Source organism: Monodelphis domestica, chromosome 3, assembly GCF_027887165.1.
Source record: "Monodelphis domestica isolate mMonDom1 chromosome 3, mMonDom1.pri, whole genome shotgun sequence".
Classification (NCBI taxonomy): Eukaryota; Metazoa; Chordata; class Mammalia; order Didelphimorphia; family Didelphidae; genus Monodelphis; species Monodelphis domestica.
The window spans coordinates 467,100,830-467,125,748 of record NC_077229.1 but is presented as its reverse complement, the minus strand read 5'-3'; the positions used below and the strand labels follow the sequence as shown (position 1 = coordinate 467,125,748).

Here is a 24,919-nt window from a genome sequence, read left to right as displayed (position 1 = left end):
AACCACTTCAGTAGCTTGGCCAAGAAATCCTTAAATGGGATCATAAAGAAATGGACATGGGGGACATAGAGGGCATCTGGGTGGCTCACTGGATTGAAAGCCAAGTCTAGAAATGGTAGGTGCTAGGTTCAAATCTGACCTCAGATATTTCCTAGCTGCGTGACTCTGAGCAAGTCACTTAACCCCCATTGTGTAGCCCTTACCACTCTTCTGCCTTAGAACCAACTAAGACGAAAGGTAAGAGTTAAAAAAAAAACAGAACTGGACATAACTGAAACAACTGAACAACAGCAATGATGTGGTTTGGTGATATATGACAGCTCAGTAGTACAAAGGAAAAAGTGTAGGACTCAGATTCAGGAATCTCTCTAAGCTTCAGTTTCTTCATCTATAAAATGGGGATAATAATAGCACCTACCTCCCAGGGTGGTTATGAGGATCAAATGAGGTGGCATATGTAAATCATTTTGCAAACTTCAAAGCAGTATATAAATGTTGGCTATTATTATTATTACATTGTCTATTAGAATTGTCCATTACCCATTCTTCTGGTTATCATGTCACAAACCATATTAACATGGTGATTGTCTAGAACCAAATAGAGCTTTCAACCTTGAAGAGACTCCAAGACTCCAGTCCAAAAATAAATAACATTTGTGGGATATTTGAGTATTTTGCTGATTCAACAAGGGATATTTACAAAATGTTATCCAAAATCCCTAAAATGCCATAAAATATTTCATTTACATGTAATATGCATTTCAACTAAGCCTCTAAACTTATAGGAATTTGCCATTTATTAAAGATTATTTACTTTCCTATGAGTTGGTTCTGATCTCCTGGGGAAAGTGCTAAAGGCAGTAGAAAGCAATCTATAATCAGGTCAAGAGAGAGACCTTGTTAGCTAATAATGTTGTTTTTTTCCCATGTGTTACTCTTGTAATGCACTTCTGAATGGTTATGCAGACATCAATGGGGTAAAAAAATAAATGTTTCTTCTATATTGAATAAAGGAGGAACTCATGAAAATCTGAAATTTTCACTTAAAGATACATTTCTAGCTACTCTATGAATTAGCCAGAAAAAATACCAGGTTTTTTTTTAGTTAGAGAACTTGGATTCAATACCCAGTTCTTTTTACTCCAATTGGGACTTAATTTCCTGATCTGTAAAATGAAAGACTTGAATTACATTATCTTTAAGGTCCTCCTCTCTATCTGGCAATCTATGATCTCATGAACTTCAGTGAAAGGAAGGATGCCCAAATTTTGCCTCTTCAAAGACAAAAAGATACCAGAGAGGGGAAGAAAAGAGTAACCATTAGTAATGGAAATAGTGCTCTGAAAGCATCTAGATTTTCCAGAGATAGCACTATAGAAAGATACATTGCTTTATGTAATTAGCAAGTACTAGTGACTTAGAGTTATTTCTTTAGCTAAGTAGGCAGTAATTAAGGAGGAGGGACCAGTCTGGGTGATTGTATATAGGAATGACTTCTCTAGATGATAATGCTTAACACAGAAACTGATGCTTGTATCTGATTTTTCTCCATTTCTATTCCTTTTATATGACATCTGTTCTCTAAATCTATATATTAGAATTTTCAGAGCATTTATCACCTGTCAATATCCTGATTTGCAAAGATATTTTAAAATGCTTTAGATGAATACTTCTAGTAAAATAGAATCCCTGTGTCCATATATTTGTGTAGGGGGGGTTGCATATAGTTTATGAACCTTTTCCCATTTATTATTTGGAGGGTGTCATCTTTAGTCAATCTAATTGCCTCTATAAGAAATGGTTCTTCCCAGCTCAGGGTATGACAATTTGCTGTCTTATGAGAAAATTTCTGAAATCCTCTTCATTCAATTGAACTATTCCCAAATCGTCAGTCTCTTATGGGAGAATGATTTAAATACAGGGATTTACTTAAGACTTACAGAGCTCTCCAAAGGAAGAGTTTCTTTGGACACAAGAGCCAGGTCACTTCAATACATCATTTTATTTGTCTTGACACATAGAAACAAATCTTTTCAGAATATTAAATCAGTCAGCTGAGAGGCACTGAAAATGCACTTCTGGGCCCCATTGCCTCTAGGAAAGAATAATGATAAGTACCTGCATGGCCCTATAAATGAGGATCTGGAGATGTTTCTGAAAGCCAGCAGCCATAGAAGTTGATTTTGCCTGAAAGGAACCTGAGGGGATTGTACTTGTTTTCCATTTGGTAATGCCTTTTGTTCCTATTGACTATGCACTACTGTGATAAAGATAGACATAGCAAACTCTAACATTATTTTCTTTGTCATTGCCAAAACAGTTGTAGTGTTTCAGGGTAATGAAGATAAAACTGTTATCCTACTACCACACTCATGTATCATGTTCAAAACTTTGTCAGCACTTCCATGTGTCCAGGGGTTCCTAATTTATAGAAAAACAGAGACAGAAGAAACTGTTTCCATAATAACAATATTCCCTCTGCTCTCAACCAAGAAGGTGTCACACAGTCCTTGCTAGAGTACCTCCAATGAAAGAAAACTTGGCACGTTGGGACTACTAAATGTTTAGACGTTATTCTTCACATCCAGCCAAAAATTTAGCCATAATCATTTGCTCTGGATAGAAAATGTCTTACAAGTAATCAGGTTAAAGATAATATTTTAGAAGGTTGGATACTATTGTGCTATATGAAATGATAAACAAGATAATTTCAGAAAAAGATGGAAAGATCTACATGAATGATGCTGAGTGAAATAAGGAGAACCAGGGGAACATTGTACAAAGTAACAATATTGTACAATGATCAACTGCGATAGACAGCTACTCTTAGTAAGGCAATGACCCAGGAAAATTCTGAGGGACTTATGACAAAGAATGCTCTCCACCTCCAGAGAAAAAACTGTTGGAATCAGAATGCAGATCAGAACATACTATTTTTCATTTTTAATTTGTGTTTTTTGAGGTGTTGGTTTTATATGAGTATTCTCTTATAACAATGCCTAACATGGAAGTAAGTTTTGCATGATAATACCCAGATCAAATTGCTTACCATCCCCAGTAGGGGGGAGGGAAGGGAGACAGGAAGACAATTTAGATCATATAATTTCAGGAAATGTATGTTGAAAGTTGTTGTTGAACATAATTAGGAAAATAAAAATATATTTAAAAAAAAAGATAACATTTTGGGTCTTTTAGTGCTGTATGTGGCTATAACCTCTCAAGTAGATCACTGTCAATTTCTCTTCAGTTTTCTATTTGTATATCTAAATTTCTTTTTAAAATTTTTTTATTTTAAAAAATATAAATGATCACATAAATATAAGAAATCATAACAAAAATTTTAACTATTGGGGTCATCACAGTTAAATGTAGTGAAAGAAAATGAGACCATATATACATAGAGTTGGATTTTGAAAGAATTCTCTATATACTACTGTGTTGTTTTCATTTTAGCCTAATGATACCTCTCTTACCTACCTACTGGTTGAACTTCTGATGCTAATGCTCAAAATGAACAGAAACTAGAAACAAATACTATAGACAAAAAGAAAAAGAAAACTGGCTTTTGAAGCTCTATTTGGGAAAGAGGAGTAGATTAAAAAAAGATAGGACTGTTGTTGCTCAGGGTAGATGGAGCAATGCTAATGGATGACAGAGTTAAAATAGAATGAATCAACTTCTTTTTTACAACTACTTACTACTACTCACTAAAGTTTTATTTTGGTTTCATGGCATGGAGATGACTCTAGATTCCCAAAGGTTATGCCAATGAAAAATAGATTCTGGAAAGTTTGGCCAATCTGGAAATCTTTCAAGTAGGAACCTAGTTATAGATTGAACTTCTGTTGACTATGGGATGAGCCTACCTAAGTTTGGAGAAGTTATCTATAGCATAATGAAATTTTTGGCAACAGTAACTCCTGAAGATTTTACATTAAGTTATATAAGGGTTGTTTCTGCATCAGCAGGCGAAATTATAGATTCTTAAAGTAACAAAGTATTTATCTGCCAAGGGACAGCATCATTAGACTGGAAAGAGAACAAAAAGAGTTAACAAAGGATTGTCAACCAAGATAAGTAAGAAGATAATGAGAGCATCCACCTCCTCTCGATGAGTTTAAGTTAGGAGCCCTGAGTCTTGAAAAAACTACCATGTGTTTGCTAAGCCATTCTCAGTGATCTTTGAAAGAGTATAAAGAATGGAAAAGGTGCTATTGGACTGGAAAAGGGAAAATGTTTTCCTAAATTTTGTTTTCAAATTCATATTTTCAAAACAGAGAAGACAGTTATATCTACAAATTGTAGCCTAGTGAGCTTGATATTTTCTGACAACATTCTAGAATATATTCTTAAAGATGGGTTTGTAAGCAAGTTAAGTCAGGCTAGAATAACTTCATATCCTTTTTTTTGACAGGTCACTATATTGATAGATGAGGGGAATACTATATGATTTGTTTCAGCAAAGTATTTGATAAAGTCTCTTGTGTTAACCTTGTGGACAATATAGACAGATTGGTGTTAGATGATAATATTAAGTTGGATTTGGAACTGCTTGAATGACCGAGTCAAAGCATATGTTAATGGCTTGTTGTCAACTTGAAAGGTCTCTGGTGGAGTGTGCCAGTGACTTGTCCTTGACCAACTTTACCTTTGCTGTCGAACATTTTTATTAATGACTTGTTTGAAAGAATAGATTGCATGCTTATACTACTTGCGGAAGATGTTAAGTTATGAGGGATGGGCAACATATTGGATGACAGAATCAGAGTTCCAAGAAACGCTTCAAAAGCTGGGACACTGGGCTGTAGCTAACAAGATGAAATTTAGTCAGAATTAACATAAAGCCTTACACTTAGGCTCAAAACCTCAAACTCCACAAGTACAAAAGAGAATGGCTAAAGAGCAGTCGATTCAAAGAAAAAACAATACTTTAAGCTCAAGGTAAATCATAAAAAGTATAGCAAAAGCTCTTGAGATTTTTATACTTACATAGACAAAGTGTCTACAACATAGGAGAAAATAGGATCTTTTTGTACTCTGCTCTGGTAAAATCGTAACTGGAGTTTTATATTGAGTTTTTTGGGGTACCACATTTTAGGAAAAATATTGACAAGTTATACTGCTCCTAAAGAAAGGTAACCAGGATGGTAATGTGCTTTGAGATATCATATGGGGATCGGTTGCAACAACTTTGATGGTCTCTGAGGAAGAAAAAATAATAATAATAACTAACAAGTATATAACACCTACTGTGTTCCAGGCACTGTGCTAAGTGCTTCATAAATATCATCTCATTTAAATCAACAGCCTTATGAGGATATACCCTCATGGCATTACTCTCTCATTTTAATATACACATGTAGTAGACATCTAATCATAATAATTGATATTTATATAGTGCTTTAATGTTCATAAAGCATCTTACATATATTACTTCATTCCATAGTGAGAAACACTATGAATATCATATATCTCCTTTTAAAAATGAGGAAACTAAGGCTGATAGTAGTTAATACCTTGAATATAATCACCAGATTAGTACTGTGACAAATGAGATCTAAACTACCATCTTCCTGACTGAATCTATTACTCTATCCTCTATACCATTCTGGCTCAGATAAATGATCTGCTAGTATTTAAGAAGTTAAGCTTATTCTACCAGACCTGAGAGGTCAGAACTAGGAGTAGTGGGGGAGGTTGAAGAGAGATTGATTCTGGTTCAATTTAAAGAAAAAGTTCTACTAATTAGAGCTATTAAAATCTGGAATAGGCTGCTTTGATAGACGAACGATCCCTTTTTATTTGAATTCTTCAAGCAAACACCAAGCAACCCTCTCATTGAGAATGTTGCAAGAAAAGATTATTGCCCATATATGGATTGTATTAGACAGCCTCAGAGGTTTCTTTTAACTCTATGATTCTGTGACTTAACATGTATAAAATAGACCAAAAAAACCTTGGAATTTTTTATCTATTAACTTATAAACGTTTTTAACTTACTCATAAAATTTTTTGCAATTTTTTTGCACATTGACCAACATTAAACATGAAATACATGACTAATATTAATATTATAGGTCACAATTTAATTTTTTAGTCCATTATCATTTTCTTCTAGTGCTTCATTTTTGCGTAGTGTGGGTTCCCTAAAAATAAATCAATGAAGCACAACTTATAGAATTTGGGCCTACCAACAAATTTTTATCCTTGAGGAGGGTCAAGAGTGCAGAGTCGCTAAAAGGTTAGCCAATAAGTCATGAACTGCTTCACCACAGAAACTCATAAAACCATCTACTGAAGTCTAAAGGGAATAATCTGGGCTGTGGGAGGATTTCCCACATTGATAAGATCACAGATATTTTTAAAGTATTCTCTGCCCCCAATTACCTCCCTTCCCCATCATTTTAGTACCCTGAACCAGTGCTGAAGGGAGGAAGAAGTGGGAAAAGGATTTATATTTATGATTGGATTCTTTGAGGACATAATATAATTTGGTGCCTGCTATGCAAGGAACTACCTGGAACATGCAAAGAGTATATGTCAAAAGCAAAAATTGAACCCACATCTTCTTTATCCACTATACTATTATTACCTCTAATAGATCTGAACCTATATTAGCCATGAAAGACTGAAACTGGGATTTATCATCTATCTTGATTGCCTCACTCTACAGATGAGGAAACAAAGGTCCAGAGAGGTTGTGACTTGACTGAATTAAAACACTAGCAAACTTCTCTACTAGCACAATGCAATGATCCAGGACAGTTCTGAGGGACTTAAAAGAAAAAAAAAACCTCTCTCCACATTCAGAAGAAGAACTGTGGGAATAGAAACACAGAAGAAAAACAACTGCTTGATCACATGGGTCAATGGGGATATTATTGGGGAAGTAGACTCTAGGAAATCACCCTAGTGCAAATATCAATAATATGGAAATATGTCTTGATCAATGATACATGTAAAACCCAGTGGAATTGTGCATCAGCTATGGGAAGGTGTGGGAGGAAGGGAAGAAAAGAACATGAATCATGTAACCATGGAAATTTTTTCTTAATTAATCAATTAAGTAAAATTAAAAAAAAAAAACACTAGCAAACAACAGAACCAGAACTAGAATCCATATATCCTGATTCATGATCCACTGTTCTTTCTACTAGACAGATCAGTCTGACTCTTCTGAGTTAAATGGAACACTTGGCCTAAAGAAGGGTCCTTAGAAGCTGCAGGGGAGAACTCTGAGAGATAATGAGTTAATAGCTCTGAAGGTCTGTGAAATAAAAATGCTGCATAAATACAAAGTGTTACTGAGATTTACATTTTTGTGAACCAAACATACTATCTCCCTGCCCAAAAGATTCATAAGAATATTTAACACCCATGTATGTACCAGATGGATGGTAATGACAGATGATGGGTCCTTCTTAACCCTTACGTTCTGTTTTCAGAAACCATATTTCAAAACAATTCTAGTTCTTTGTTAAGAATTATTGCGTAAAAGCTTAGTATATACTCTGAAATTTTATTAGCCAGGATTTTAGAGACGCTTAATAAATGAGTCACTTATTCATGAATAAATCTGCTATATCTACAGAGCTATAAGCAGGTTGATGATGACAGTATCAGAAGGCTATATATATTTATTAAATCTTAAATATATTGCTATGTAAATATATTTCTATAACTAATTATTATGGTGTGTAGGATCATTATGATGTATAAGATATCATTCAATATCCACAAGTACTTATGAAAGACCCAAGACATAGAGATAAAAATATGTTCATAGTACATACTCAAAAAATAATAATGTGAAATGAGAATCAAAATTAAACAATTACTATTTCCTCTGGAAGAGACTTTAATGGAGAGAGATACAAAGAAGAAGAATAAGTGAAGGAAAAGGAACCTGTTTTAAAAACATTATAACCTCACTTTAAAAAATAGTACTTCTCTTTTCTTATGAAAGAAGAAGCAACAGACTCATGGTAGGGGTCCAGGTGGCCCCACCAAGTATGAAATCCCCAGAATCGTAAAATGTATATTTATCGTCTCATGTCAAAATATTCATTTTAATATTCAAACATTTATGCCACATAATAAACTGTAACCATATGTTTATTTGTTATATTATACCACTATAACATAAATAAATATTTACAGAGAAGCAATACAGTCATAGCAATATTAGAAAAGATTCTTTTTTGTGGTTTCCTTTTTAAGGAGAAGACATCAGACACATAGAAACTCATTTTAAATAATGTTAAGTTTGTTACACATTGACAAGAGCTGAGGAGTTCAAAATTTTAAGGCTGACACTCCCCCTTTTAACCAATGTTGTTTTATTTATTTTTTCCCCAATAGTGTGCATTAAAGATGGAGTGTTATCTCAGCTTTGAATTTCCTGGCTTAATGTCACAGCTTTAGCTTTATTTGAATGTACTATTCAGTATTTAATAAAGATGAGTTACAGTCTTGAGCTTTCATTTAAGCAGATACTTTGGTACATAGCCTTCTTTTCCCCCAAAGTTGGTGTGGTTTGGGTTTTTTATTTTTTTGCAGTACTGAAAATTTCTAGACTTTTAGAATATTTATCAACATTTTCAATTTAAACATGGTTAAAATAGCAAGAATAATTTAAGTATAATGTTAATATATCTGAAATACATCCTTGTAACTTTATAAAATATTTTATATAATTAGTCAACAACCATCTTTAAAAGAAATGAAAATAAATTCAAGCACCCGGGCTTATCAACAATAGTACTTCAGTATAGAATTTGACATCTGTGACTAGCCTTAAATCTACATCCAGGAAACAGGAAATTCAAAATAAGTTACTGACTTTTCCTTTTAATGTGTCAGGAGATTGTCTCAAAGAACTCTTTACTCAAGATGGATCAGCTAAAAAATTCATTCCTAAAATAAGAAGGAATCTTTGCTTGATTATTAGTTGTTGATTCAATTACCTAATTTTCAACATTTTTTGTCTCTAGTAAGCTTGTTGATAATGTAACATTAAATTCAACTGTTTTGAATTTTCTTCTAACATATATTTTAGCAACAAATTCCTCCGTATGTTAAGTGTCATTTATGTGGAGCTATAACTAGATTTTTTTAAGTTCTCAAAATGAACATAGCATGTGAAAGCTCATAATCACTGCACTCCTTACCTCCCTTTTTTATTCTCTCAAGAGCAAGTAATTGGGAGTGGTAGGACACCATTACTGTCATGAAATGCATTATGTTAAATCCAAATCAGGGATTCGTATTAAACAATTGTTTCAGATCCACAGGTTCTGAAATCATTGAACAATGTCCTGCTTTCTTGGGGGGGGGGAGGTTGGCTAATAGAAAAGAGGATGTTACAATTGTAGTTTTCATTTCATTAAGCTATCATAGTCTCTAATTTGAGTAGCAAAGTATGGCCTCAATATTAAACAACTTGGACCACTTTTACTTCCATCATTAATTGACTGAATCTCATTTTGAAAGTTTCCCTCTTTGTCATTATTAACCAATTCTTCTATTGTTAATTCACTGTATCTATATAAAATGTTTAATATATAATGTCAACCCTGAAGTACTGGGCAGTTTGAACCCCTCTCATACAGGTGAATCTTTCTTACATCCTTTGTCAAGGTTTGAACTTTCCAAATTATGTGTTTCAGACATTGAGAAAGAAGGGGCTTAATGGTTGTGACAGTCCAGACCCTGATGCAGACGATTCAGTAGGTCACAGCCCTGAGTCTGAGGACAAGTACAGGAAAATTAATGAAGATATTGACCTAATGATCAGCAGGCAAAGATTGTGTGTAAGTACCAAGATCGCCCTTCGTTTTTTTTACTTCTGATATTTCTCTGAACCTGGCAGGCATTGAACAAGAAAGAAAACAAAGGTTGTGAAAGCCCCGATCCTGACTCCTCTTATGCACTCACCCCACGCACTGAAGAAAAATACAAAAAAATTAATGAAGAGTTTGATAATATGATCAAGAGTCATAAAATTCCTGTAAGTACCAAAGGGAGATGAGATGACTGGTCTGCTGACAACTGCTGCAGTAACAAAACCTTAACCCCTTCAGTTCTGGCTTCCTCTAGTCAGTATTTAAGAGAAAAACAAACAAAAAAAGGCTTACATGAAAATAATAATAAACTCACATAGCACCCTAAGGTTTGCAAAGTTTGATTGACAGATAAACAGAAGGATGGATAGATGGATGGATGGATACATAGATAATGGATAGATTCATAAATGATAGGTAGACAATAAAAATAGATAATCTTATTGCCAAAGATTTTTCATTTCATTACATTTTCAAGGTACTCTCAGAATATGAGTATTCTTTGATGTAATGCTATTTTATTTTAAACAGTGGGGGTTTAGGAAGTTCTTTTTAGAGCTAAAGACTCACAGAGACGAAATAGGGATGTCACTTGTGACTAAACTGGTACGAGCAACTCCCAGATGCAGAAACTCTCTCTACCAAAACAGATCAGTGCCTGTCCTCTAACTTTCAGCCTTAGAAAGTTGCCTAGAACACTGAAAGTGACTTGACCAGTCACACAGTCAGCATACATGCCAGAGAAGGGACTTGAGCCCAGGTCTTCCTGACTCTGAAGCAACTCCTTATGTTCTGTAAAATGTTGCCTCTCCTAGAAGGAAGTAAAACATTCAATATGACATCCCCTAGCTTTACATGACTCTTCTACCATAAAATTTTGCTCTTAACACACTGAAGGAAAATATTAGAAATCTTCCAGGAAACAAGTTGAAAATACTTTCAGTGTTCACACGTAACCAATATACATTTGAAACTGAAATTCTCTCAACTCACCTAACAAAGACATCACACAAACATTTTTCTCCTAATAAGATGAGATCCTAGGACTCTGTGAATTTCAGTAACAGCACTGAAGGGTTAAAGCTATTTGCTCGCTGCAGAGAAACAGACTGCATGAAAACCTCATGGTAAAATTTGCACCTGTCTGTGTGCTGGGGTGACGTTACAGCTTGATCAGGAAATTTGCTTTGCCAACATCACTATTTTCCATGCTTTAACATTTGGCTAAATTTTGTCTTAACTAAGTCAAAATCTCTAACAGTCAGTCATATGCCTTGCCAGATACTTGAGAAATAACTTTGCATGTGCTATTTTGTTTCTATACAAAGGTAGAAGAAAATACATTCCCTGGTTCAATATTGTCATTATCCAAATAATCTTAAGTTTGTGATATAAACTGATGAAATTCAAAGCTGATGTGCTTTTTTGAATGTCTCTTTTAATGTCACAACCTTAATCTTATTTAAACTTTATAGGTGGTATTTAATTTCTCTTTAAAAAGTATCTTTTCATTTAACAATAGCAACCTCAACCTGAAAAAGGAGATAGACTGGTCTCTGTGGTGAGAACATGCTAGACAATTAATATCTATAAATGCCTATCATAAAAGGAAAGCTCCAAACCAAATAAGTGCACTCAACTTAATTGGTATTATTTTAATTATATTTATCATGTAACACCCATTAAATTCATAAAATTTTCAGTTAAGTGGATTTTATGTCAACAGAATTTTTGTCTTGTTGGACCTATTCTTTTTTTCCCTTCATAACCATTACTTTTGTCTTAAAATCAAGCTTTGTGGTAGAAACTTTTCCAAAGGAAGGTATGAAAAATGGCAGTCTTCAAAAAAGCTGAATTTGGTTCTCTCTCCATAAATTCAATATTGCTGTAGGGAAAGAGCCCTGGAGGTCCAGGCTTTGTCATTCCTTAGACAAGAGTCTGTCCTACCCTGTGGGGTACCATTTGTGTGCTGTCCTGAACATATCGAGGTTTTGAATTGTTGAATACCAGTTTCAAGGAGAATATCATAAACTTCTAGGTATATGGGCAATTAACCACTCTAGGAAAGGATAATATGCTAATGATTCCTGTTTGGGTGTATTTTTTCCTTTGTTCTTTGTTATATATATATATATATATATATATATATATACATATATATATATATATATATATATGTTTTCTGTTCAGAAAACTACTGTTTGGTGACTGTAAACCCTGAAAAACAGCATTACTTAGGATCACTTTGTAGCTTTGTATATAGGTGCACTCCATCTCTAAAGATGCAAATAATAGTTAAAGTATCTCTGTATTCCCTCACTATATATCTTTCTTTTGTGTGTAAAGTTTATGCCACATAACTTCTCAGAAAATCCAATAGTAAATAGCACAAGAGATAAAACTGAATTTGATTGATTCAAAAAACATTAAACGTTTGCTCTGTTTAGGGTACTGTGCTAAGTTTTAGGTTATTTTGTCACATATACACAAATGTGAGAGTGTGTTGTTTCCATTGAAAGTTCCTTATTTTTGTCTTTGTATCATCAGTGCCCAACAAGGTGCTTGGGAAACAGTAGGTGTGAAATAAAAGCATGTTGACTGGTTGATAAAGATGAGATCTTTTCTACTGGGTCCTAAACTTTTTATTAGATGAATATACCCTAAGTTTTAAGATGTTCTAAAAGAAAACTATTTACAGCAGCTTTGTGACAGAAACTTTACAAAATGTAGTTCTCTGTATCAAAGGAAAGTATGAAAAATGGCAGGCAGTCTTCAAAAGTGTTGACTTTAGTTAACTCCATAAATTAAATCCTGATATAGGGCCATGAGAGAATTTATCATCTTATTTTTCAGATCCTGTCTCAATCTGTCCCCTCCTCTCTATTCACAGTTACAACACATATTCTATTTAGTATTCATCTGGACTATTCATTCCAATTTCCTCTCAACAGGATTTGCCACTTCCATTCTCTCCAACCTCCAGTTCATTCTCCACACTGATGTCAGATTTTTCTTCCTTCAGTACAGACACAGTCGTATCATTACTTTATTCAAATTCCTCTGGTGACTTCATAATGCTTTCCAAATTCCTTAGCCTGTGATTTAGAACCCATCACAGTTGGGTATCACTCTATCATTCCAACCTTATTTCATACTACCTACCTCTCTTACCACCACCACCACCACCACCACTATTACTACTATTACTACTACTACTACTAACAATAATAATAATAATTCTGGCAGCTAAGTAGAGCAGGGGATAGAGCACTGCTGGGCTTGGAATCAGGAAGACTCACCTTCAGGAATTCAAATCTGGCCTCAGATATTTACTAGTTGTGTGACTCTGGCCAAGTCACTTAACCCTGTTTGTCTCAGTTTCCTCATCTGTCAAATGAACTGGAAAAAGAAATGGCAAATCATTTCAGTATCTCTGCCAAGAAAGTCCCAAATGCTGTCACAGAGAACACAACTGAAATGAACATACTACTACTGTTAACACACACACACACACACATACATACACAGCATCCTACACAGAAACCAAATTGGACCACTTGCCATAATAACATATTCTACCCTATCCTGTTTGTGTGTTTTTCTTTACTCTCACATCCTTTTACTCCAAGAACTACCCTTTTCCACCCTCAAATCTTTACTTAATGAAATTGTTACTCTTTTAAGGAACTCAAGCTCAAATTCCAATCCCTTCATGAGGCTCTCCCTCGTATCCCCACCAGTACCCATAATGATTCTTCATTCCTTGAAGTCAGTCTGTCAATAAGCATTTATTAAGCATCTAATTTGTGCTAGACATTATGCTCAGTCCAGGAGGCACAAAGACAAAATACAGCCCCACCTTCCTGGAACTCCTAGTCTATTGTGGGGGAAACAACATGTAAATAATTATGTATAAAAAGGTACATACAGGATCAATTGGACATAATCACCAGAGGGAAGGAACCAGCATTAAAGAAGATCAGGAAAATCTCAGGAAATATGGGATTTTTGTCAGGGCTTGAAGGAATTCCAAATGTATCTTCATTTTTTACTAAATTTCATTTAGTTATTTATGTAGACATGGTTTTACCTACCAGATTGTGAACTTCATGAAGAAGGTCACAATTAAAATAAATTAAATAAGACCATATCTGATCTGATCTTGGTTTGTCCTCCAGGAGCTGAGGTAATGCTCTGCATTTTTAGCATTTAACAAATATATAAATATATATGGAAGCTATTAAAAAAGACTGGCATACAAATAATTGTAATCTGTCTCAGAATATGATAATAATAATGAAGAGATGCAAAACACAATGGAAGAATTCAAGAATGAAAAGAGAACTTTCAATTCAGATTTTAAGAGAACTCTTCTTAGAGATGATAACATCTAAACTAAGTCTTAAAGAATTTCAATAAACAGAGAGAAGGAGAAGAGGAAAATTTTAGGCTTGCAGGATAGTTTAAGCAGGGCAGCTAGATGTCACAGTGGATAAAGTTCCAGACCTGTAGTAAGGAAGACTCCTCTTCCTGAGTTCAAATCTGACCTCTGACATTTACTAGCTATATGACCCTGGGCAAGTCACTTAACCCTGTTTACCTCATTACCAAAATGAGCTAAGAAAGGAAATGGCACACCACTCTAGTGTCTTTGCCCAGAAAACTCCAAATGAAGTCATCAAGAGTTACAAGTAACTGAAATGACTGAACAGCAGCATAGATTAAGCAATAAAATAGGAAAAGATCAAGAGACAAAAGAAAATTCTTATCAGTTTGATTAGCTCTCTAAATCTGAGGACTGGAGGAGGAAATATTGCAAAAGATAATTAATGTTCAGAGAAGTAGGAACAGAACAATGGGAATATTCTTTGGTCAAAGGTAGCTGGGTAGTTCAGTAGATAGAACACTGGCCCTTTAGTCATTAAGACTTTGAGTTCAAATCCAGCCTCAGACCTTTGTGTGACCCTGGCAAATCACTTATCCACTTAAGCTTGCCTTAATAAACTAGAAAAGAGAGTATGAGCATGTCTATAAGGTCTATAAGGTCACAAAAAGTCAGATGTGGCTGAATGACCAACCACAACATACTATCATCACAGAAACTAAGAAGGGGAAGACTTCAAGAAGGAGGGCATCCAATATATTAGATAATGAATAGATATCAACGAGGATGCAGACTGAAAAAAAAAGGTCATTGAATTTAGTGATTAGGAGATCACTAGGAATCTTAGAGAAAACAGCTTCAGTAGAATACTGAAGACTGAAGGCAGGCAAGGCAAGTTTACACCTAATAGGAGCTTAATAAATATTTGTCAAATGAAAGCTGAGTAGAACACAAACATCCCTGTACACTGACAACACTATGGAAAGGTACAGCATAGCTTCCTTATTACTTCAGTAAGTGCTTTAGTTTCCATAGGGTAAAGCACTGTGGTTTTGTCTAGTGCTTTCAGTTGCTGTAGAATCCCTCTTTAAGTATGTTTGGGGAAGTTCAAACAGCTGCTAAAATGTTTAACATGGTGGCAAGTATGGTTTTCTTTGTGTAAATTAACCCAACTTTAAAAAAAAAAGTTTAAAAGGAATTTTTTTTTATTTCAAAGACAAACCTGAATAACTTCCCCTTTAAAGGGAAAAAATTAATATTTCAGTTTCTTACTTTTGTGATAGAATTTATGTGGGTTGTATAATATCTTGGACCTAGCATCCTGCCAACATTTTTCAATTACATAAAAACTGAACTATCTACAAAGGATTTCTTACTTCTTGAAAATTTCCAAGTTATATTGGGACTTACTGGGCTGATTTAGGGGTTACTGCTGTTTGTGGGGGAGGGGAGAAACAAAGGTCTGGCTAGGCTTTGAACAGAATTCATTACAGCAAAAAGAAACAACCCCTGGGCAGTTGGGTGGCTCAGTGGCTAGAAAGTCAGGCCTTGAGACAAGGGGTCCTGAGTTTGAATTTGGTCTCTGATACTTCCTAGCTGTGTGACCCTGAGAAAGTCATTTAATCCAAATTGCCTATCCCTTATCGTTCTTCTGCCTTGGAACTGATACTTTGGTATCAGTGAAATAGACAGGCAACGAAGGAAGGAAGGAAGGAAGGAAGGAAGGAAGGAAGGAAGGAAGGAAGGAAGGAAGGAAGGAAGGAAGGAAGGAAGGAAGGAAGGAAGGAAGGAAGGAAGGAAGGAAGGAAGGAAGGAAGGAAGGAAAGAAGGAAGGAAGGAAGGAAGGAAGGAAGGAAGGAAGGAAGGAAGGAAGGAAGGAAGGAAGGAAGGAAGGAAGGAAGGAAGGAAGGAAGGGAGGGAGGGAGGGAGGGAGGGAGGGAGGGAGGGAGAACATAATCTTGCCCCAGTTTTGAGTGCTCAGCAAGTCTGAGACTTGGCTATACTCTTCTTACAAGTTTAGTGAATTTGTTTTCCAAGTGTTATTATTTGACTGCTTTGTGTGTTTTTATGTCTTTTAAAAATATGTTCTGATATCCTTGATCTGAAAGAATAAAGGGGGGAAAACTGACACTTTAAAATAAATAATCTGAACTAATATTCAATCTCCACTCAAAAAACCCCATAAAATTATAGAATTAGAAAGGATCTTTGAGATTATCTAGATTGACTTCTGCCTCTCCTCCCCCATTTTACTGACAAAATGAGCTAGAAATGGAAAATGATGTCCTAAAATTATGCAACAAGTTTAGTGGCAGAGTTGGAACTACCTATTGGGTGACCTAATTCTTTACCTAGTTTTCATTCCATGACGCCATACTTTTCAGTCAAATTACTTTTAACTTGTAATTTTATCTCTCACTTTAAAATGTTTAATTCATGAAACAGATATGAAAATGAAGGAAGTAATAGAAAAGGTGTGAAAGAGGTCAACTAAAACATTGATTACATATCTCGTCAATTCATGAATTCAAAATTCCCAAAATATGTTCTCCTAGTCAAATAATACCTATTTCTGATCTGCAGAGTGCTATCTGGATACACAAATCAACACTGTTTCATAGTTCATAAACACCTAATTCTGAATAATTACCGGAGGAAAGCAAGGAGGGTTTGGCTACACTACTTAGGGCAGTCTTGCACTTATTAGATGCTTGTGAAATGTTCATCTCCTTTGAAAGTGTAGTCACAGCTAACTACCCTTTGCCCTGATGAGACCCCATCAGCTTTCAGAAAATCAGTATTTTTATGGTCCTTGGGCCATCATGAGATAGTAATTGCATATTTATTGGTAGTTATAATGAACCATTATTAGCATGCTGCTGAAAGTATTTTTAATGAAAGTAACCACAGGAAATCAGCTCTTAGTAAATATGGGGGTGAGAGAAGAAACAAGAGGAGGAAGAGAAGGAAAAAAGACAGGTGTATGGGTATTCATCTCTGAGCTTTATTCTTTCCGGGGCTAAAATAACTCCCAGGTAATGAGATAGACATTATAGAGGATAGATGAATAAGAGTTCACTTAGTGCACTACTTCTTCACTGCAGAAATAATCTTGAAAAAAAAAGTTTATGTACATCCCAAAGGAATTCTTTCACTGTCAGACAGCTCCATGGGCTTGGGGGAGAATGACTATGTGTGCCAGTGAATACATTCAGCATGTATTCACTGACAATGATAAATGACCTTGGTAAATATTCGTACTCAGAAAGATTGCAGTTTTATCCCTATACTTGTGCCATATGAAGGACAGTTCCATCCTGATGTTTTTCCTTTAAAGTCAAGTCTATCTACTGCAAATTACAGCAGAATCCCATTACACCTGCATCTTAAGTTTTCTGAGTTAGTGTGAGAAAGATACATTATGGTGAATTTGAACATTATTTGCCCCTCAGTATCACTGATTCCCTAGTATATAGAGATGTACTGTAGAGTGGGGGGCTGTTTTACTATATATATCCACCCTTACATTGAGCTAGGGGGTCTCTAAAATGTCAAAGCTCTTGAAATTTTAATATTTTCATAGAATCAGAGATTTCAATATGGAAGAGATCATAGTGTTCTTGAGTCTAACCTGCTAGTTTTATAGATGAGGAAACTAAAGCTGGCAGGTTGACTAGCACAAGGTCATAAAACTAATAAATATCTGAAATGGGATTCAACCCCAGGTTTTTCCTGCCCAGCATTGTGTTCACTATTCCATCCTGACTTTCCAAAGATAAAGGTAATACTTCGTAGGTAAATTTAGAACCTAAAAACTAATATATGGGAAATATAATGAGAGGCTGTGTGCCATGACGAATAGTGTTGGACTTGGAGCTAGGAAAACTGATATTCAAATTCCAGCTCTGATGCCTGCTATCTGGGGGCAAGTGACTTAACTTCCCTGGATCTCAAGGGGCTGTCTTAAGTTTATACGATTTGGTTGAATCTCAAGCTAAGGTGGCAGAGGGAATTCTCACATCTGTGAAACCATAAAGCCTTAATATAGCAACATAAAATAATCATTTAAAATAAAATGAGAAAAAAACATTTTCTCTTTTCTGTCTATGTGGCATAGAGAACAGAGACTACTGGACATCTTTTTTTTTAGATTTCTCTGGCCCCTTGACAGCTGGGAAACTTTGGGGAGTTACCTACAAAACAAATATCTTACCTGTTCTATCCTGCTCCATACTTGTCTTAACTGATGGCTCTTTCTTAGGGAGAGATTAGAATAAATGCCATTTGGCTATTTGAGCACTGAAAAGGAAATTTTATTAATTTCTATTTGTTTATTTTATAGTGTTTTATTTGCAAAAATCATATTGTTTTCTCAATGGGCTACTGAGATTTTGGTACATGTTATTCTTTGGTATGTTATCAACTAATGAAGTTTCTTATTTCAATGTAAAAATAAACATGGTGTCTTTATAAAGTAACATTTCTTCTTCCTAACTTACCATGAGATAAGGTCTATTAAGAATAATTTTAGCAGGCAGCTAGGTGGCTTAGTGGATTGAGAGCCAGGCCCAGAAACAGGAGGTCCTGGATTCAAATTTGACCTCAGGTAGTTCCTAGCTGTGTGATCCTGGTCAAGTCATACATTTCTCATTGCCTAACCCTTACCATTCTATTGCCTTGGAACCAATACTCAGTATTGATTCTGACAGGGGAGGTAAGAAAGATTTTTTACAAATAATTTTAATATTCTGATTGCTATAAACTTTTCTCTTCCTCTGAATGATGAGGAATCAAAGAAATAAGAAAGAAAGAAATTACAAAACCATTGCCATGCCCTATAAGAAAGGAGGAGTAAAGCATTATAATAACTGCAGGACATGAGAGACACCATATAATAAAATGATAAGAATTGGTCAGAGATAATATTATAGAATGGTTGGGAGTTTTCAGAATTATCCTAGACCAAACAAAAATAAATGTGGGAGTTAAGGGGGAGAAAGCAGCTTCATTTTTTTCCATTTTCCATTTTCATTTCCATGTACATATGTATTTGAAACAAAAGCTTCACGTGCAAAAAATATTTATAGAATATTAATTTTACATGGTTTTCATTTTACCTAAAGACTACATATATGTATGTCATTGTATATGTATAAATGTATATCTCTCACACACACATATACACCATACTATTTATCTTTTGGCAATGCATGCAACCCAAATGTTAATTTCATATATAAAAAGATGTAAATGACCCAAGAAATACAATTTTGGTATGTTATTCAAAGTTGTTAATGAATATCTGGATAATTCAAAAAAGAAAAGCACCATCACTCAAAATAATGTTTTCTTAACTTAAATTTCCCCCCAAATAGAAAGAAAAATCAGAACTTGGGACTAAATTTCCTAATTAGCCACCTACATGGCATCATCTTACAAATAAATGCAAGCTCTCTTTAGGTGATATAGAATTATAAATCTTACCATTTTGTCCATATTAATATTGTCTGCAATAGAATTAGTAAAGTCTGATCTAAACCACCACTTCCCCAAATCTGAAAGGATTAATTGGGAAATACCATTAGTAATCTGTAGCTTCATATGGACCCTTCTTTCATCTGCTCTCTTTGTAGTTATTTTCAAAAGGTGAAATTCATCAAAATGTAATAACATATATGCTGTTAACATGCTAGGAAATAATTGTATTATTAAAAATGTCTTAATAAATATATTTTTAAAAATATTTACAATGAAATTTCCCTTGTGTATCCTCGTCCCCACTTTCTTGTGGACAATGAAGTCATCAGCATCATGTGTCTTTGATCTTGTGGTCATTTGTAATTCCAGATTAAGATATCACAGATGAATAATTATGACTTATGGTTCCATTGAATGGAATAAAAGAAGATTAAGCCTAATAAAATGGGGTTTTGTTTTAGAAAAAACAATTTATAACATTCACAAAGAAAATGTATTAACTGTTTTAAAAGTCAATGTATGATTTTGCCATCTTAAAAGCCTTGTTTATTGGTCTAAGATGTAACTACATAGTAATTTCTCCTCAAACCAAAAGGAAAAAAAAAAACTTTTTAAGAGCTTGAACCACAAGCAACAAAATATTTGAATTAAAACAGAAAAGTTGTACTTTTAAGACTATTGAGCTTCTGTCCTATTTTTGTTTCTTCTCCTTCTTATGCTCATACAGGCTGTTCCACCACCAAATTTTGAGATGCCAGTTTCTATCCCAGTGTCCAATCACAACAGTTTGGTATATAGCAATCCAGTCAGCTCACTGGGCAACCCCAACCTTTTGCCGCTGGCCCACCCTTCTTTGCAGAGAAATAGCATGTCTCCTGGAGTGACACATCGGCCTCCAAGTGCAGGTAACACAGGTATGTACTGTCAAATATTGAATGTCAACAAATAATTTTAAGAGGTTACTTTTAGCAAAAGTTATGATATTTTATTTACTTTGTATGAAGACAAGGTGCCATCTCATCAATTCCAACATTACCCAAGTTATTAAGGAAAAAATCAGAAGCTAAACCATTTCTAAATTCTATGCTGCATAAATCTGTTATGTATTTATATTGGAATCTTTTGAAAGAAAGCTTTGTATAAAGCATTTTTGATCACCTTGGGCTCCTGGAGCTACATTATAAGAAATTAAGCATTTTATTCACATTTTAAAAGTTTTTTTCAATTCTTTTAAATAAGTAGCCCATAAAACCTAAAGAAATGTTTCTTACCTGTTGATTGCTTTACACTTTCAAAATTTTTAAATGCATTGAAATGAATCCATATATCTCTTTCCAGTTCATAGAAATTTAATTGAATTTCACACTTGATTAAGTGAAAACTAATCTCAAAATGTCAACCTCTTAAAGTGCATTGTTTTCAATATGATTGTCTTAAAATGGAACCACTTGATTTAAAAAAAATAAAATGAGAAGCAGCTAGTGAGCTATCTATCAACTATCACCTGAGGAACAAAAGTAAACATGTCTTTTCAAAAAGAGAAATATCATCTTTTTTGAAAGAAGAGGGAAAAAATAGAATTATAGTAAGTAGATCTGGACTGAGTCCACACTCAACCTCTTCTTATTTGTGGCCCCTGAGCAAGTCTAGTCTCTTCCTTAAGCTCTTTATTTATAGAATGAAGAAATTAGACTACTTGATTCCAAAGTTCCCTCGTGGTTCTGAAGATGATGAGACCATGAAAACTATTGATCTGGCTACTTAATCCATACAGTAATCACAAGAGCAGGAATGCAGTATTATATGACAAGCTCCAGCATCAGAAAGCTGGTATTTAGACATTACTTACAACACACATCATACTTGTTTGATGTTGTATGACTATTATGTATCTCAGTTTATTCATTTGTAAAATAATTACTATAATTCTTACCCTATATATATCACAGAGTTTTGAGGAAAGCAAATTGTAAACATAAAAGAGAACTATTATTATCCTTTCCACATTTTTTTCCTTTGAAATTGAAAATAAATATGATAGAATAGACACTGGACCTGCGATTTCATCAGTTTAAAGGAATCACCTCTATTGTTACAATTTGGTATCTTCTTGGCAATTTCCAGTCTTCCAGAGTTGACTAGACCACTGAGATGCTAAAGACTGCCCAGAGTCATACAAGCATGATGTGAATTTTGGTCTTCCTGGTATTGGGATTAGAATGCCTGTTGAGGGTTTCTCTTTGGTTCTTTCAAACTAAATTTTACTCTGAAAATAAATTTTGCCCATATGTTTTAAAATCAGCTATAATGGAGCAAATACAACATTAAGAATCATGTCTATAAATTATTAATTTAAAATGGACAAAAACATTTTTTAAATTTTCTTATACTTGCTACACAGACTTTATTTGGGAGGAAGGGGGGGGTTACATGATTATGACACAATAATCACTTCTCAATGAATGGTCTTTCCCATGGTATCTGCCTTAGAGGAAAAAACAATTTAGCAAAACTTTAACAAAGAAAATTCATTTTCTTGTTGCTACTGCTATAGAGATGCCTGTGAAAAGGATAAATAATGAGTAATCAATCAGTTTGCATGGTTAGTTGATAAATTAAGGTAGCTTTAGTTTTAGGAATGTTTAGGAACATTAATTGTGTAAAGGATCCAACACCAAATGTACCATGATAAATATTTATTGATGCCTGCCTCACCAAACTATTTAAATTGCCTTTGGTTTTTCTAAGATGATTTTCTTAAAATAATTATCTTGACAAAAAATAAAGATAAAAATAATCAGACTATACAGATATGATATTTTAAAGTGTAAATATTCTTGGACAATGTCAGTAGTAAGAAAAAAAATGATCTTGGCACAGTGTCAGCATAGAATGTATTTTTAATGTTTAAGCTCAATACATCATGAAGAAACAAATATGTCAGCTGTTGTATGACTTGGGGTTCTCTACAGTTTCATTATTATTTGGGGATGGAGTGTTCATGATGCTGAGGATAAAGCTTTTGTGGGATTTTTTTAGACATTTCTGTCCTAATAATTTCCTCTTAATCCATAGGTGGTCTGATGGGCGGGGACCTCACAACCGGTGCAGGCACCAGTGCAGGTAATGGAAACAATTTTGTATATTCCAACCTATTTTTGGTGGGGATGGATATTCTTGTTATGAAGGGTTTACAGTGGCATAATTCACAAGGTAAAATGTTAAGGTTTGTGATGATAAAAGGCAAAGCCTGCCCTCCGAACTGTCTCTCAGATAAATAGTGTTCTGAGGCAATTGCTTATTAAATGATGCCTTATTAATATACCTTTTATTGAATAGTACTTATTTAATAAAACTTCAAAAAATATGCAATATATAAGCAATGGACCTGGGCATTTGGAATATAAGATTAAATTCTAGGCATCATTGTAAGGAATAATAAGGGAGCTATTATTAAGGCATATCATTTTTAGTATTGAATATCTTAGTCACTGAATACTTGAATACTCTCTGCTCCCAAAGATATTCCTCAGGCCTAAGGTAAGAGAAAACATCATCTCATGTATTTGCATCATACATAATAACATAATTTATAAAATAAAATCATAGTTGTCATTAAAATGAGCATAGCTAATAAATAAGAAACGTGGAGGTGGGGGGTGGACTTTAGTTTTGTTTCTACACATTTGAGTCCTTTATATTGTGACCAGTGGTCTCAGTAGCACATTCCATCAAGGTTCAGTATTAATTCATAATATTGTGATTATTAAGATATTGATGTCATTTTTGATGCAAAGGCAAGAAGATACAGTACTTTGAAATGCCAACTGCAGTTCGCCGTTGGTATAGGAAGTAACCATGGCAATTTTTCTGCAGCTGAGAATATGCTGTATGTTTTAAATTGCAGAGAGTGTGCATGAATGACATGAGGTTATGTTTGAAATGTCAGAAAAGGATTCAAGTTTATTAAAATATTCATGGATGATCTAGTTAAAATATTCTGCCAGGGTCAGATGTAATAAACAGCTGATCATAAGAAAAAGGGATAGATTTGGGGCTTTAGCCTTTACACCCCTGAAAAAAATGCACACAAAACATTTGTTTAACTCTATCCATTCTAGAGTGGTATCCCATCTGATTTGAGTTTTTCACTGTCTTTCACTAGCTGACCATTGCATCCAAATCATGAATCCATAACAAGAATTTCACTCATTTGTTGAACACCATGCCCATATCACCTCCTCTTTTCAGTGAACCAAAAGTTTTCTTTTTAATTTTAACCAGGAAAATGAATTTGAATCAGAAGCAAAATTACCTATTTTCTCAAATTATCTAATAACCTAGAATAGTAGGACTTTGTATGCTTGATCAAATTTTGTGGAATAAATATTATACCAATGACACAACAAACCCAGAAAATCTTAATCTAACTATTTTACAAATTCATGCTTTTAGTTCAAGTATACCAACATGTGAAGTTAGGAAGAACTGGTAGGAGCCTAAGAGACCTAAGAAATCAGGCCCAGGTTTCAAGATTATACATTTACCTTATTGGCATGATAATTATGACATTAAGAACTTGTTCCCTTGTCTTATCAGTTTCAATTCAGTACTGGTCCAATAGATATACTGGTCCTCAAGTAACAGAAAATGCACTGATTTTATGTTAACTCTATGGGAATCACAGGTTTAATTTTACCACTCACTGCAAGACCACTAACAGACTGATAAATTCTATTCAACATTAAAAATTTCTAGGGAAATTGATTCTTTTATTAAAATTGCCTTATGGATATTGGTCAATATATACATATATATTTATATAGAGTAAATATATCTTGATCAACAGAAATTGGTTCTGGTAAGAGGAAGGTACTTATTTCCTAGTTTCTACTGGGTTGTGATACAGCTATCATTCCTTTGGAATTTTTTCAATCAGGACTTGGAGGATTGTAATTCCTAGGAACACCTGTTGTAGATGCCACTTAAGCTTCAGCTTAGCTATCAGGTCCTGCCCATAAACGGAGCCTTCCTCCCTTCCTTCTTATACAAGATGGGATCATATGTCTAGGCTGAATATATCTCTGTTGATGTCAGAGTGTCACATAGCACCAAGGGGAAAAGAGGCCAGCCAGGATGTCTCTAGGTTTACAGAAAGGGAAAACTCCAGCAAAATAATGAGATATCTTATGAATTCTGAGCAGTGCCATTGAAA

General features: G+C 34.4%; 1 protein-coding gene across 13 annotated transcripts in view; it reads left to right on the top strand.

Moving 5' to 3' along the window:
- MEF2C (myocyte enhancer factor 2C) overlaps positions 1 to 24,919 on the top strand; it is a 207,027-nt gene that overhangs the window by 146,554 nt on the left and 35,554 nt on the right. For 10 of the 13 annotated variants that reach the window (XM_056824625.1, XM_056824624.1, XM_007487338.1 and 7 more), the window contains 3 exons: positions 9,669 to 9,812; positions 20,432 to 20,618; positions 22,780 to 22,827. In XM_056824625.1, coding sequence (XP_056680603.1) covers positions 9,669 to 9,812; positions 20,432 to 20,618; positions 22,780 to 22,827 — 379 coding nt within the window. Of the gene's footprint in view, positions 1 to 9,668; positions 9,813 to 9,871; positions 10,010 to 20,431; positions 20,619 to 22,779; positions 22,828 to 24,919 lie in introns of all 13 variants that reach the window. The other 3 variants (XM_007487342.2, XM_007487339.2, XM_056824630.1) reach the window with 2 other exon arrangements.